This window comes from Myiozetetes cayanensis, unplaced genomic scaffold (genome assembly GCF_022539395.1).
Source record: "Myiozetetes cayanensis isolate MyiCay16 unplaced genomic scaffold, myiCay2020 scf5-8, whole genome shotgun sequence".
Taxonomy (NCBI): domain Eukaryota; kingdom Metazoa; phylum Chordata; class Aves; order Passeriformes; family Tyrannidae; genus Myiozetetes; species Myiozetetes cayanensis.
In genome coordinates, this window is record NW_026087742.1 from 64,297,220 (window position 1) to 64,314,486 (window position 17,267).

General features: G+C 37.2%; 1 protein-coding gene across 1 annotated transcript in view; it reads right to left on the reverse strand.

Annotated features, from left to right (window-relative positions):
• The window catches only part of KLHL1 (kelch like family member 1), a 201,434-nt gene extending 185,291 nt beyond the window's left edge, over positions 1–16,143 (reverse strand). Inside the window, exon 1 of the mRNA XM_050331657.1 lies at positions 15,656–16,143. Coding sequence (XP_050187614.1) covers positions 15,656–16,143 — 488 coding nt within the window. The remainder of the gene's footprint in view (positions 1–15,655) is intronic.
• Between the last annotated feature and the right edge of the window lie 1,124 nt (positions 16,144–17,267).

A 17,267-nucleotide genomic window follows, 5' to 3' on the forward strand; every position in this document is an offset into this window, starting at 1 on the left:
ATGGATAAAATTAATTGAGATACTCTACCTCGATGATGGTCTCACTCAAGAATTCTGATCCTGCTTCCCTTGTAATATGAGAACCTAAAAATGCCCTTTCTTTACACATTACTGAAGTTTCAGTTTCTTTTATCAAAAGGAATATTCTGCTTCATATTTGAAAATCTTCTAAGTAACAAAATAATAAACATCCGCAAACAATGCAGGTTCCATTCCAGACTAAGTTTTGGAACAAAGTGAATCCTTTCCGAGCACAGCTTCTTTCAGATAGCTTTTCAGGTCTATGGATTCTAACCTAGATGTAGATCAAGGATATTGGTTAACATAAGACAACTAAAATCTTTCATTCTTCTATTTTATTGAATAGAGTGAAACTCTTAAGATTTACAGCTTTCAGTCTTTGGATATGAGCAGATGGTAGCAAGTTAAAAAGTTGACCTATCTTAAGATATTACTGTTTCTCCTCTGACATACAGTAACTCTCCATGCAAATGCTCCTAAACTCATGTAACTATAAAGTAAAATAAATTAAAGTGCCATGAGACAGTAGCAGTTCATGTTCTTCTCACAACTACCTTTTCCATTTGTTTTGTTTTATACTTTCTCAGATCTATTCTTTCAGCTAAAAAAAAATACATTACATAGTAATTCATGGTCTATCATGAATTATACTATTAGAGTTCTAACAATCAACAGCAGGAAGTTAGTTTTTAAGCACTGCTTTACTGTTAATATTTTATTTATACATAGGGATAACTTTTTAGTAGTTTTAACATATTTTGGTTTTCATTAATTTTCAAACAAGACTTAAGAAATTTGCTGCAAGAACCCATTATAAAAGCTTAAAAATCAAACATTATTTTATGAACTAGCATGAGATAAAGCAAACCAAGGATTGGGAAACAAAGGTTATGGCAAAAATGGACATAACCTTTCAAGATTTTCTGAAAGACTGTACAGCAAAGACAAGGCATGCAACACATTTACAGAAATAGTTATCAGGAACACCTGTTCTTGAGAAATAAATAATCTTTAAGTTAGAGTAACTTTAGATTGAGTTTTGATATTCTGAAACCTGTCTACTGTACATGACAAGAAGTTCGGTGCATTTTTTAACATATGATTTCAGACAGTGTTCTGTTCCTGAAGAGAAAAATCTCTACAAAAGTGGTAAAGGAGTAATTACAACTGCTGTTTACTCTGATATGATGATGGAATTCAATTTCTGACAGAAAGATTGCCTGTTATGGTAACAGTAAAGAATCTTAGAAAAATTAAATTTAACCTGCACTCAAAGGGGAACTGTACTTTTCTGAGCTGCACCAGAGTCTCCTTCAATGTATGTTTTTATTGAAAGATAAAAAAGGCAATATAATTATTTGTGGGATTCTTCCAGGAAAAAAATGCAATAAATAATGAAAACTATTTTTTTAAAAAGCATGTACAAATCAGAGAGGAAAGTGAGACCCATCTACTTGTCATTTCAATATGCTCAAACATGCAGAGATATAAGTTTTATTACAGTGTTGTGGCCCCAACAGCAAAGTTTGCAACATACAATCAAAACATGACAGGCAGCAACACTTCCAGAAATTATTATTGTTTCATGTTTGTTTATATAGATTTATATACACAGAAACATACAACCGTACATATGTTGAAATATAAAGATTCCTGCATCATTTAACATAAAAAAGAGAAAGGATATATTGACATTTTGCTACCATAATCATACTTTCCTCAAAACTTCTAGCACACAATGTTATCTGCATAAACAAGACAGAGAATCTATCACCTACTTGTAGCAGAATGTACAAACCATCTGTTGGTTGGGGTTGTTTTCTCAACTGCTGTTTTCATATGCTAACATAACATAAAAGTAAAACAAAATAAAAATCCTGAAGTATAATGAGCTTTTCCTACAGTACAGTAATCATGTGTGGCTCTGTTTAGACTACAGGAAATGGGAAGAGAGAAGTTATTTGACTTCACCTTGCAAAATAACATATGCCTAGATACCTCTCCACTGTAATAGAACACTTAGACTGCAGACAAAAAAAACACATTCTTTCCTGGTTCTATTTTGAGAGTAATTAATCTCACTGTTTTTCAGTTTTCTGTATCTTGATTTTTTTTTTTTGACTGATCTTTTCCAAATGTTCTTGTCAGGCACAAAAGAAATTAATTTCAACACCAAATCGGAGAGTTAAGAAACATCTGTATCAGTTCTTAATCACTGAAATTTGGAAAGAAACCTTCCAATGATTTTCTCCTTCTAAGAAGAAGGGAGAGTTCTTGGGTTAGAGTTCACAAAACAAGACACATTCCCTCCTTTCCTAATTACTGACTGCCTCTTTTTTGCTACATAATTCCCAATCACCACTATAAAGGAAGCAGGACACTTCAGATAGCAATTTCCTTGATTAGACAACCGGTTTTGATTCTGAGTTACTCTTAATGCTGTGTGCTCTCTTCTTATGAGAGGATTTAAGAGCCCAGTACATAAAAAGATCTTATTTCAACTCTCAATTTTAGTAATGTTTGAAGCCTGTCATGAGAACAGTGTCACCCTGAAGAGAAATCAACCTAACAACTTACATGGTGCTGAGAGAGATGGCACTAAAGATTATTTAGTGCTATTAGGAAACTACACACAACTACTTTGAAGTCATTGTTTTGTATTCCATTCACTATCCAGAAGCAATAAAGTTCATTGTATTTCCACAATCTTTTTAAGATAATGTAATGAGAAATATGACACTGAGTGGGATAATTGGGGACATAACAATGAAGTTGATGCACAAAAAGACACAAAATTTTACAAAATTAGAAAGAGCGTGAGGAACTAAACACTCAGGTTTTCCTTATGCATTTAAACTTCCCTTTTTTATGAGTACTATGGATAAATATATTTTATCTAACATTTATCTGATGAAGATAGAGGGTCATGCCTTTAAGGACTCAGACTCAAAATATTTAGTTTCAGTTTATAAATTTACCCACGTAATTCAGTTAGTTTTGCTTCTGTCTTTAAAAACAAAACAAAGCAAACAAACAAACTCCAGAAAAACCCCACTAAAAACAAAACCCCCACAAGTAATAGTACTGGAATTTACTTTCAATTAGCATAATTTCTTTAAATGCTAAGCTTTTCAAGATAGGAATATGTGCTTTATGTTAAATGGCTTACATGATGGGGACTGATTTTGTTTATGCATAGTCATGAGATCTGGCACACCACAGTACCCCAATGAAAAAGCAATTCAAAAGATGAAACCATAGAATGTAAAAAGAAGAGGTACTTAAAATCTAATAGATATATTCAAAGGTTGTTTTAAAAATGGGATGATAACGAAAAACTTTTCATCCCATATGAAAAGTTAGATTTTTTTTTTTAATCTTTGTCAGCATGTGTATGAGCAACCTTTTCAGAGAAAGACACTGACTGGCACCTTCTGAGAGATTATTTGATGTGCTTCTTTCTTCAAGGCAAAAGGACTGTCATGCTTAAACACGTTAGGATTGACAGATATATGTCTAGCTTATTTTCATAATCCCAGATATCAAATAGTCCAGGCCACTCCCAGGAAATCTGTTCCTGTATATCAGTATTTGTAATACTAAAATAAAGTTTCTTTCCTGTGATAATCTTTTCTTGGTACAAGGTTTCCTAAAATGATAGTGATTTTTTTTTAGTCAGAATTTCTTGAAACAATCCATATGTTTCTTGATTGCCCTAGACAATATAGTGAAGCTGAGGCTTTACCAAAACTGATCAGAGAATAGGAATCTTGTTTTGTAGGCTCTGTATCTGTTCATCTACTATTATGATTAAATTTTAGTAGCAGTATGGAATAGTTCATTCATATTTTACTTGTTTTATACTAAGCTCAACACTTCTACAGAATGCTATCTAGACATTTGATCCCACTTGATATCTCTGCTGATTATTCTGGTGACAGGATACCAAGTTGCACTATTCCCTATTCATTTTTCCAGATAATTTTTTTTCCCAAGATTATTGTGCATTCTAATTACCTCCTGTAACATATGGGTGAATCATCTAAGACATTTTTCATCTTTATTTTTACGAAGCATATGCTTTATTTCATTATTTAGTCCTTATTGACTAGAATGGAAGCACTGGGCGTAAAAGAAACATATGAAGAATTCCAACTGATACAACTCCTGTTCTCAATTTTGCATGTAAACAAGGCTTTCCTCTTCAATCCCTTTCATGTCAGTTTTCATAAATTCCATTGCCATACCAGATGACACAGCATACAGAAGCATTCACTTTCATCTACATTTCAATCCTCTCAAGAACTATTATATTTTCAAAAAAAAGTCATTAATCTTCAAATTAAAATAAGAGAATCAAGATATACAAAAACTTAACTCAGGAGGATTAATTATCATCAAATATGTTGGTAAAGGCATTGTTGATTAACAAACAATAATATCTTGAAGCTTTTTCTATTAAAAAAAAAAGCTTCTGAATTGTGGTAGTAGTTTGAAGTCCTCATTGTCTATCAACAGAAGACTAAAAATATTTTTTAAAAAATTATTCCCACTAGCTTAAAATATTGAGTTGTTTATTTCATATTATTTAGTTTCTTTCTCCCCTTCTTTCTCCTCTCTCCCTCTTTATTCTCAGTCTCTCATATACTTTGGAGTTGTGCTTACTACTGCTACTTTAGAGCAGAAGTGGTATTTGTTTTGGTGTATTTTTGTTCTGAATTTCAGACAATTGATAAAGAAGTAGGTTATCTTTGTGGATAAGTGAGTAATGAATAAACAGAGCCACCAGACATTACATACAGAAGGTTTACACTTACTAATCATCAGATTAGTACTACAAGATTCTATAATATAAATAACTTTGTAAAAATAATCTTTCAGACATTCATAAACTATCATAATTTGATTGCATGAATAAAAATATAGCAATGCATGTGGAGATTAGTAGTGGATGGATTAATACTAATTTTACAGATTTCAATTTGTGCATAGAGAAATAACAAGGAACATGAGAAAAAGTGGTGAACCAGATCAGTCTGAAAGCTGATTAGTGATGCACCTGACTGGTCTAGAACATAAAAAGAACTTAGATCTCCATAGGCAGTCAGAAGTCTATCTAAGAACAGAAGGTCTCTTTACATATTTCTACACTCTATTTATAGGATGAATGACTTACACTATTGAAGAATTACTAGAAAGAATTAAGAGCCCAAACAGGGCTAGGACTACATTCTGTAAAGAGGTTTTGCATGATTATACCTGTTCAGATGAAAGGATGTTTTGTGATCCCTTATCTGATTTGGCTTTGTATTCCTCTATGAGTTTTGCACAAAGCAACACTAAAAAGCAGCAAAAAGATACCAAGTTCAAAACAATGATGCTTTTTCCATATGACTAGAGTGGGAGGAAGGATAAAGACCCATGATAGGCAAATACAAGTGTAATAAAAGGTTGAATATTTTAATGTTGATCAGACATAGTAAAACCAAAAACTTGACTGATGTACTTAAAAAAAGACTAAATGGCAGGTGATGCCTTCCATGAATTAAGCCCTTATTAGACAATAAGACAATCAGTGACTTATTAAACTCAGACAATCAATTCAGGTTGATAAAGATTGTTAGTTTAGATTAAGAAATATTTTTTAAGTTTTGAAAAAGACTTTTCTCTCTTTCAAATTTATTTTGAGATAACAGTAAGAGACAAAATATAAAATCTCCTATTTTCAACCAGATCTAATCTTACATGTTTCATTTCTAACATTAAATTTTAACATATCAAGTTGAAGCAAGTAAGTACAAACTTTGGAATACATAACACATTGAACCAAGTCTTAATTCTCTCTGTGTTTTTCTGTCGGTTTGTTTCTGAGAAATAAACACTTATGTTCATCCTTTATTTTCCATTTTATTTTATTAATTAAAATCAATATTTTTCATAGGTCATCTGTTCTACTGAACAGATGAAATTACACATGAAATAGTCAAAATGGAAATCTAGAGATGAGATGTGCCTAGGTGAGTGAAAGATGGATCCTGGATCCTAACTGCTGGAAAAGGTGTTTATGACAGCCAAAATCTGGCAATGAGATATGCAGTAAAGGACTGAAGAGTGAAGAAATAAGAGGTATGATTACAGTGGTCTCAAACTTACAGTAATCGTCACCATTGCCAGTACTTATCAATTCAAGACTTCAGTCGTAAATAGGAGATATGGAGTGAACAACTAAACCTAAAATATGTATTGAAACTTCCAAGTAAATTTTAACACGAATTTTGCAGAAACTTACTTTGTTTCGCTTATTATGCAGCAAAATGTTTTCACTTATTATTTTGCAGTAAGTTGAAAGAGTATTTTCAAAGTGTAAATTATAATAATCTTTTAACTTATTATTACAGTTAAAACTAACATTTTCAAAAATTTTGAAATAAAATATTTAAAATACCAATGGAAAAACATCTAGACAAAATTATGAGCTTTAATAAAATCGTTACCATAAAATCATAATATTTTAGATCTGTGCTGTTCTTAAATTATCGTTAAGTTATATTTTTTTGAAATAAAAATCAGAAATTTTAGGTACTGCTGAAATTATATTTTTGGTAAAGTTTAGTTTTGGGGATTATAGGGATCTTTTTAGGGATGACTACACACTTGCTTACCTTTCTGTGGAGGTTGCAGCAGTTCTTAACTTTTTAAAGGATAATTTTCCTTTCTGAAACTTTTAATAACATCTAGTTATTTCCCTAGTGTAAGTAGATTATTTTACTTCATTAACTCTGTATTCTAAAAAAATTGTTCAGACAATACCAGGAAATTTTTGTACTAGGAAGTTCTGCCAAAACATCATAGAATAATATTTAAGGAGCAGTTTTCACCTAAAAAATGCAAGCTTGAGATATAAAAAGAAAGAGCAAACTCTTAAACCACTTGCAACAGGATATAAAAAAATATGTGTCACAAGGATAAGAAGTAGCTGCTAGAAAGCAATGATCATGCGCAAAGAATATGTTAACCTATATGTATCAGCACCATTCTTGTGAATCCAACAATATGCTGTAATTTTTTTCCCATGTATAATCATTAAGTGAATTTCACAGAATCAACTAGGTCGGAAAAAACCTCTGAGATCATTGAGCCCAACATATAACCTAACACCACCTTGTAAATTAGCTGATGGTACCAAGTGCCACATCCGTTCTTTCCTTAAACACCTCCAGGGACCATGACTCCACCATCACCGCTCACAAAAACATTATAGTGGATTTTTATAACTGTGTAGGAATCTGCAGATTAAAAGTATGTATCTATGTATAAACATCTAAATTACATACACATATATGTAAATTGCACACACATATGCACTGTATATATATGTACATATATTAAATTATGTTTATATAAAGAGAGAAACGCAAATAATAAGTATTTATTTGTGCACATATAGATCTATATATGTACTTAGTATTATTATTCCATAACTGGTTTTATCCAGGAAGAAAATATATATTCAAGCCAGCAGTATTTTTGGAGGCTTATCTATAAAGATTCAGTATCAACTGGATTTTCCAAAGATAGTTATTCATCTCTCTACTTGCTTTCACTTTTACTATGAAAAGGACAAACAGCATTTCCCTTTTCTAATGGTCTTTGATGTTACCCTTAAAAGAATCATAATTTTAGAGGTATTTTACTGATCTAATCACTCACTCTGCAACTGATATCTCCACTGCCAAATCTTTTGTTAATGTTGAATTTTTTGGAAATATTCCTGCAAAACAATGTAAGTATTTCTGAAAATAAGTCCAGAAGAAAAAAAACCCAAAAAACAACAAAAACATTGGTTTTGTCAATGTTTAAAGTACATGGATAACAACAACCAAAAAATCTGCCAAGTCTTGTTTCTAGTGCTTTTAATGGGCCCATGTTTTGGAGCAACTTTTATTGAGACAATAGATATCTTTAATAAGATAGATATGATCTTTATTACACTATGAAAAAGTACCAAGATTCAATTAATTCTATGCTTTTATTCTACCCTTTTAGAGTGGTTTGAATTTGTAATGTAGACTTCAAATGATGTTCATTTTCTCAAATTTAATCGAACACTAAACCTTTAAATTGAATATTTAAACCTCAACTAGCTACTTTAGACTACTGTTACACTCAGTGAAGAGAAATAGGCACCTCTGAAAGATAATTCACCTTATTCTAAAATGTGCATCTAAGAAAGGAGATAAGATAAATCCATCAAGGATTGAACAAATTACTCAAAGTAGTGTCTTGCTGACCCATTAAATAAAGCAAATAGTACCATCAACTTGGCAGCAGACGATGAAACAGGTCAGAGAACAAAGTAAAACTGGGAGGTGAGGTGATTTTATTAAAACTAACACAGGAACTACAGGAAAGTGCAAATGATACTGAAATTCAAAGATAAGGAAATAGAGATAAGCAAAATGAGCGAACCAAGAAGCTGTAAATGAACTAGGAGAAATTTGACTTTCTTTTTGGCAGTATCTAGGACAAGATACAGAAAAGAATGGACAGTAAGTAACCTGCTGAGTAAATCAACAAGGCAGATGGCAAGATAAGTCAGCAAAATCAAGTAATACTGTCTGGGTAAGGTATGTAGGATTTGAATAAGGCAGTCAGGAATCCTTTGAGACTATGGAAAGGAGAAAAAAAAGAATAAGATCCAGAAGGATGACACAAATTCAATACATAAAGAGTGTAAAGAGGATCCAACAAAAGAAAGTAAGTTTGGTAACACCAAGAAGAAAATTTATGAGTCATTGTATCATAGTTCTGATTTTAGCAAAGAATTTTTTTCTTCCCCTTCCCCCTGCCGTGTGTGTGTGTGCTCTGTATATTGCCCATTAGGTGAACAAAAGAATCAGCCTGGCCCAGTAATAGCCGAGAGATTAGTCTCCTTGACAACGAAGGGGGAAGAGTTGAGGGGGAGCTGGTGTGTGGGGCTGGAAGGAGGTGGGGAAGGGAGGTGTGGCTGGTGTGTGTGGGCCAGTGAGGCGAGGACCTGCTGTAAGCTGCAGAGCTGCCTAGTTTGCTTCTTTTCTTCCTGTCGGAGTGGAGTTTGTTGCTGTTCTCTTCTCAGCTGTTGCTGGCTGCAGGCCCTGTTTAACACTAATCCTAATCAGCCGAAGTTCGTGAGTTTTCTTCCATTGGGAGAACTTTCTGTTTTATTGCTGGTTTTTTTTCTTTTCCTTCCCCCTTCCCCCCCCCCAGTCTCTCTCTCTCTCTCCTTCCCCAGTGTGGGAAGGGAAGGGGAACCGAGTTTTTTTTTGGTTTTTGGTTTGTACCTGGAGAGTACTGTTTTGTTTTTTTTCCCCATCCCACGGGGCGGTGACTAGGGATTCCATAGCGCCACCTGGTGATGGGCACTGGACATTACAAGTTCTGCTTCCTCCAGTGATCCAACAGCGCCACCTGGTGACTACAATAGGACACTACAAGTTTTTGCACCTTCAGTGACCCAACAGTGCCACCTGGTGAATGATACAGGACATTACAAATTTTGCATCTCCAGTGACCCAACGGTGCCCCCTGCTGACTGTGGTTAGAACTGCATCAAAGGGTGCAAAAAAAAAAAAAATTGAACTGTTTGATTTTCTTCTTGCCGGTTTATCGGTTTTGTTCTTAAAGGGGATTATTGGTGGGTATAGGAGTATTGCTTAGTTATTTTACTTGGGTTTTTTTCTGTGTTCCTGTTAATACACACATACCTTTAATAAAGGGCTGTTATTTTCCCTTTTCCATAATTTGTTTTCCTTCAATCGAAGCCTCTTAATTTTGGATTTATAATTGCTTGGAAAGAGAAGTTTGGGTCTTTTCCTCCTAATCCATCCTCAGCAAAAGACCCTTGTCTCATTTAAACTGGGACACATTGCTTGTCACTAGAATCCCAAATGAAGAAGAAGACTCCAAAGACTTGCCATCACTTCACCTGCTGAATTCCTCAGTCTTTCACTAGAGAGAGTATGAAATCACTGTAATTATCCATATAAAAATTACTATCAATTATTCTATCAGGTAAGTGGTAATGGGGTATAGAGTGAATCCTCAAGTTTCAGTCCTGAATCCAAGTGGCGGACAAAAGAAATGACAGCACATGAAGTTATTTGTGTGTTCTTCTGCTTCTTTTGTTAAAAAAAAAAAAAAAAAAAAACCACAAAAAAACCCAAAAAAAAAACCACAAAAAACAAACAAACAAAAAAAAAAACACAAAAAAAAACAACAACAAAAAAAAAAAACAGAACAAAAACAATGAAACAAAAAGCCCAACAGACAAAACCGCTAAACACCCAGCTTTAGAAACATTGTTCTAGAAGTAGCAAAGCCAGACTATATAGTTAGGAAATTCTAGACCTTCTAGGAATCTAGTCTAGGAAAGTCTAGATTTTCCTTGTAACTTATTCAATGCCATCCACATATATACACAGTCTTTAGCTATGTGATCTTGCACTATTTTTATCACCAGATTCTTTTGCATCCTATGCACAGAACATAGATCCTCTGAGAATGAATAAGAACTTTCGAGGAGGCAGGTCTGTGGTCTGTGTTGTGTAAGAACCCTGCTTCTTTTGTTGTGAAAGTTAAAAATATAAAAGCATAAAAGTTATATAACCATTGTTAAAAGTTTCATAATCAAGTTGAAAAAGAAACGAATTATTCTCTTCTGATTCCATAATTTAGAAATGCAGACTTGTGTGATCTATATTCCACCCTGAGAATTAAATTACATTCTTAACAAAGCCTTCTATATGAGATAGCCAAGTCAATGGAAAACATAAACTATAAATTTTACTACTTTAGTACTTAATTTTAGGATTTGGCTATCACATCAGAAGCCATGGTTCCAACTTGGATAGCACCTCAGAAAAGTCATAGCCATGATCATTAGTGAAAATACTTAAAGATATGAGAGCTCACAGGATAGACTAAGATAAAAGGAAGGTGTCTTGATTCCTCTCCTGTTGTAAGCTCAGGTACCAAGATCAAAGCTGTAAATGGGAAGCCCCATTTATTTAGAAACCAGAGACCAAAATCCTCTCTTGAGTCTAGATACATATGCAACAGTACATTAAGTACTTAAGTTTCAAATTTTTATAACAATTTTATCTACATTTTCTGAATTGATCAAAATATTTTCTCATTAAATTAGAAAGCTGCATTGAGATTGTTGCTTATCCTGACAGGTTTCAAATTCATAAGTTTGTACAGCAGTATGTTAACCACGAAGTTGTAGGTTGCTAGGAGAAAAGAATGAATACATGAAAGTGGGAAAGACTAATGGGCAAAAAGCATCAAATGCAGAATTTGTGGGCTCAGAACAGAAAAATACAAAAGAACTGCTCCTACAAAAGCTTTGATACTGTATTTTTAACATGCACATGTTTATGTTCCTGATTCTATCCTGATCATTATTATTATTATTTCTTATCAAATAATGATTTAGTTTAAATAAATAGTTTTGATCATAAGAAACTTGTAAACTAAATTTCCCAGTTAATGTTTGAATTACAAAATCATGCTCTCCCTTATTCACCTTCTGCATTCCCACTAATACTGAATTTTTTACTTCCTGGCGACAAACTCAACAGAAACAGCATAAAATCCTTTCCTTATGATTTTTTCTAGTGAAGCAAGATTTGAGTGTGAAACTCAGCTATGTGAGGAGGGCACAGTATTCGGTCCTTTCACTTCTTCCTTTGCAGTCTCTAATGGTGGAAGGATTTACAATCTTCTTTCAGAAGCTGTATTTTCAAACTCTTGTATGTTTTATGATAGACTTCTGCATCGTCAGTACTTGCTTTATGTGGGTTAGGCATATCTTAGCACATCCCTCTTGGAGCTGTCTCTTAAAGAAAATGTTAATTGAATCCCATGTTCCCCATTCTCCTTGCACACAACCAGAGGAGTCTGGGACCAGTTTGCAGAAGGACTCAAAATTTATGGGTGCAACAGAGAACATAGAAAGCAGTAGAAGAAAAATGCTATATGCTCTGAAACCAGTCAATAAACTCTTTCTTACTTTTATGTCTCTGTGGTTTACCCTCAGTTGTAAAATAGGGCTGTTGTCAAGATAAACTTGTTACTAATATGTGGAGCACATTCTGAGTAGTGGTGAACAGTGGTGAGGGTTTGCGAATAATTTCATCTTCACAAAATTTGGACAGTGTAAATCAAGCAAAACATGCTACCAATCACTGAGAAGGGAGGGATTAAAATACCGACTCTTTGCTTATTAGGTGTATACCATTCACGTTGAGGGCTGATTGACACGTCACATAAAAAAAGCTATTGTGATCATGTCAGGTCTCCATTATAAACTGAAAGGAGCTGATGGCTATATAGCAAATCTTCAAATGGGTGTTTTCCAAGCATTTTGTGGATGATTTATAAATCTTAATTATAAATTCATTTTATAGATTTTTTTTCCTAACAGCTTTGTCTTAGAAAATGAAGATCAAACCAGAATCTGTTTAATTATCCACTGCAGCTATTGACAATTTTGTCAGGCCACCTCTAACGAATTTGATATGCATGTTTTCAAGCAATTTCAAACAATCAAACAGTGTTTAAACACTAATTGTTAACTGTAAAACATTTTTTTTCTTTTTACAGATACAATATGGAATGTAGAACAATTAGGAAAGTAATTTTTAATGTGCATGGTCTAACCTTTCAGTCTTCTTAATGTCAATGGGACTATCCACATAACCTTATGCATACATGTACCTGCACAATTGATGTGACAGGATGTTCTTCAGAAGCATCAAAAAACCCCAGATCAATAAAGTACAATGTACTTATTATTATACAGCAGTAATCTTTCATTAAATAAATCCCACAATATCTAATAGAATATTAAAATTAAAATTAAGATTTCAAGATCATTCAGCTTAATGTTTAACTTAAATGTGAAAACAATAACTAAAAAAAACACCACCACAAACTAGGAATTATGCATATAAGATGAGTAGAAAAAGGATTCCAGTACAGAATTCAAGTTGAGGGGAGCAACTGTGAAAAAATAAAACCAATCAAACAAACAAAACATTAAAGAGAAACCAAAACAAAAATAAACAACCAAAACCAAAACAGACAAACAAAAAACTGACCAAAACTCTTTTGGGGTACAAAGGATATCGAGATCCCAAGTAGACACTAAACCAAAACAAAAAGTAATTTTCACTTGTACATACATATCAACAGTAGATATAACAAAAAAGTTATTAATAGTAAGCATAAAATCAAGCCAACTTGTCAACCTGCTCCTCAGGTTGACCTACTACTGGGAACCTACCTAATACTGCTCAAAGACCTCTTGTTCACAACATTTGAAATAATGTGGACATGGTCTATACTGGAACATAATCAAATGTTGCATTCTCAACATTTTCACATAACAAAAAAATTGTTTTCCAAACAGTCCCAAAACATAAAGTAGTTGTTAAATATGTGCAGGACAAAATACTATGAAAATTCAGGAGTTATCAATTTTACACTCTCTTTACCAAAAATCCAGGTATATGCCTATTCATCTGTTTACATATGTGATATCTTTCATTCAGGACTGAACAGTAGTTTACATATTCTGTAGTCACAGTGAAATAAAGAAGATGGCACCATTGATAAAAAGACTAATCTCTAGAAGGAGTGAGACATAACCTGACAGGGCAGTAGAAAATCGTTGGACCACAGAACTTTCAAGCACAGCACTGCCACTTTTGCAGCACTAGACCGCTTCTTGTCACAACATTCAAAGTTCATACAGGTAAATGAAAGGTTGTTTGATGAAGAAACAGAAAAGCAAGTCTTAGACTCTAAAACTGTCTTAAACATTTCCATATCTCGAAAGGAGGCACTTTCATTAACAATAACATTGTCTCTCCTGCCTTATTCTAAATCTGAACAAATTTTAGCATGTTCCTTCAAAAGAACTACGAGTTACTGATTACGAGATGTGTTGTTTCAATAGCAATGAATGAAGAACATGGGATAAATTGATTATTAAAATCAAAAGCAGTAAGAGCAGTAATCAGATACACATTGTCACAGATTACATACATTCTAGTAAGTCAACTGTTATGGACAAATCAAGTAGTGCCATCAAAACTCAGTAAGCTTCTGCCAGTATGAAGATCTCTAGAGATTCTCAGATCAGTGACACACCTGATATAAAGTCCACAGAATGAAACTATATTTGTACTAGGTTCTAGCCTCTTCTGTTCAGTTCAAAAACCTTGAAGAGATAATTTTAGGGGTTTTTTTATGTCTTTATAGCATATCTTGATAACAATTTGTATTGAATCCTAGGATAAGCAACTTCCTGTTGCTCAGAATAATTTTCAATGTTCCTAAAAACTTCAGTATTGCTTTACTTTTAAAAATGTTCCCTAAGTCACTTTTCAGCTATTCCACATGTTTAAATCAGGTAGCACCTATGAAATAAACTATGTTAACTGATAAAACAATAAAGAGATTCAAGGAGAGAATATATGCTTTGGGGGTCTCTCAAAAAGCTTAAAATACTCAAATTTACATGTACGTGTATGTTCATCTACAACCATATTAATCCAAACATATGCACAGTGCTGTCTCTCCATTTAATAAAATATTTAATACTATATTCTTTACTTTCAATATGAAGAATACAAGTTATTTTTTTCATTTCTGTTTAGAAACAGAACTGTACATTTCTTTCTAAAGTTTAAAAAAAAAATAAATAAGGGAAATGAAATTGAAGCAATTTTAACCATGGGGAGGTGGGGGCAAGCAGAGTTAAAGCAATGAATCATTTTACCCTCAGGACTATTTGAATCAGAGTATTTCTGAAAGCTCTATGTTACCTACATTTCCTTCTTGTAATGATTTTAATTTCTTTTTCAGCTGGGGGCGAGGAGGGCAGGATTGACAAAGAAAAGCAATTCAACACTAACAGATTCGTACGAAACACAAGAATCTGGATATGTCTTGCTTGTTCTTACGTCTTCTCAGGTGTCACTCCGTTGATGATTCGTAAAACTAAGTCTTATTTTTCTCTGATGTAGGCTGTAACATGGTTTAGTCACCGAGTTCCAGGAAAGGGAACGTTTTTACTTCCGAGCTTTCATCTGGCATCCCCCGATACTCTGAACAATATCACCTCGCCGCTAGCGTTTTAATGAACTTCTGAAAAAGTTGGGTAGCGACGATCCCCAGCGCGGGGCGCCGCCTTTGAGAGGCGCTCGGGCCAGGAACAGCCCAGGAGCCGGGGCGCAGGCAGGGACAGGGGCAGTCGCAGGGCAGGGGCAAGGACAGGGGCAGCATCCCTGGACCGCGGCACCTTGGCTATCAGGCTGGCCGGTCTCTCCCGGGACCCCGGGCAGCCCCCAGCTGCCCTTCCCGCGCCGCGGGGCGCCCCTCCGCCCCTAAACCCTGTCAGTTCCAACGAAGAACCCTTCCGCCCGCAGAGCCCCTCGCATCCCCCCGTTACAACGCGGGAACCCCAGCCCGACCGCGCCCCCGGCCCGTCAATGCCCCCGCGACCGCGGGCCTGCCCCCACGGCCGGGGGCGATGACCCCCCGCGGACCGACCGCGCAGACGGCGCCGGTGCCGCCGCGGTCCTACCTGTGTCCGCATCCGTCACCTGTTGCCCGGCCGCCTCCATCCGCGCAGCCCCCCGGTGCCTCCTCGCGCTCCGGCGGCGCCAGGGGCTTCTCGGGCTCGCAGGCCACCTCCATCCCGCCGGGCACCGCCTCCGCCTCCTCCTCCTCCAGGGACTCCACGTAGAAGACGGTGCGAGGCGGCGGCGGTCCCGGCCCGTGCCCCGTGGCCGGCCGGCCGCCGGCGGGCAACAGCGTCCCGTTGGGCGGGCTGGCCGTGGTGGCCGCCGAGGAGGAGGAGGAGGAGGCGGATTTCTTCCAGAAGACGCCGTTGCCTCTCTCCTGGCTCTTCAGCAGGCGGCTCTGGCTCGGTCCCCAGTGCTCGAAGCTGCTGTCGGGCGGCAGGCAGCCGCCCCCCGCCGGGCCGCCCGCCGGCGAGGGGTGGCTGAACAGTTTCCAGCGGAGGCGCAGGATGTGCTTCACGTCGAAGTCTTTCCTGCCGGAGCCGGACATGGTGCCGCGGCGGGCGGGGGACGGGCGCGGGCTGAGGCGGGACTCACGGCGGCCAGGCAGGGCCAGGCGGCGGCGGTGGCGGGATGGCGGGGCGGCCCCACTCCCGGCAGCGGCAGCAGCGGCGGCTCCTCCGGGCAGCGCTGCGCTTGTAGGGCGCGGGGTGGCAGCCGCCGGGAGGAGAGAGATGCGCGCACACACCCGTGCAGAGAGAGAGGGAGGATGGATGGATGGATGGAGCGATGCCCAGAGCCAAGAGGAGGTAGAGACACGCAGCAGGGAAGGGAGAAAGAAAGAGAGGGAGAGCTGTCCACAGCTGACGAGAATTGCACGGAGATCAGTGGAAAGGGGAGGAGAGAGAGGCAGAAATGAGAGACACCTCTCAGGGGAGACGGGCACTTGCGAGGGAAGTGCGGGTGAGGGAGGCTGCGACAGCGCTCTAGTCTGATTAACGGGAGAGCGAGCTACAGCCCGGAGAGGAGCGGCGGCGGCAGCAGCAACAGCGGGAGGCAGGTGGCACTTCCTCAGAGAGCTCCGTGACCGAGTGCAGCCACAGAGGAAAAAGTCACTTGGAAGCCTCTCTTTACCTCCCACCTTCCCATCGCATTTCTCTTGGGAGTCCCATGCCTGCCGTTATCTGGGATGGCAAAGCCTGAGAGCTGGCACGGAGAGAAATCAGGGCTCTTTTATATATACTGTACGTAGGAGGGAAGAAAAAAAAATCCCGCCCGTGAGGCTGTCAAGGTCCTCAGTATGTACAATTTTCTGTCTATCTGGGCTCCTCTCACCAAGCCGCCCCCTCCCCTGCATGTGACGCAGTTGTGCTCTGGGGCCATCAGTGTGAAGAGACAGGAAAAGAGATGATGCTTCCTCGTGCAAGTAAGTCGGCAGGTCACGAGCTATCCCTCACAGCCTCCTCCTCCTCCTCCTCTCTCCAGTGCAGGTCTGCTCACCTTGGTATTTTGGTTCTGAGACTACTGTATATTATTGGGAGCAAAATAAACTGAAACGACAAATGCATCAGCAGCAGTAAACACAAAAATGTGAATCGTAGGAGTAGAGGTGTAATTGACCGCATGCAGACCGGGTGAGGTTACAGGTTAACGATTTATTCTGCAGGCTCCAGT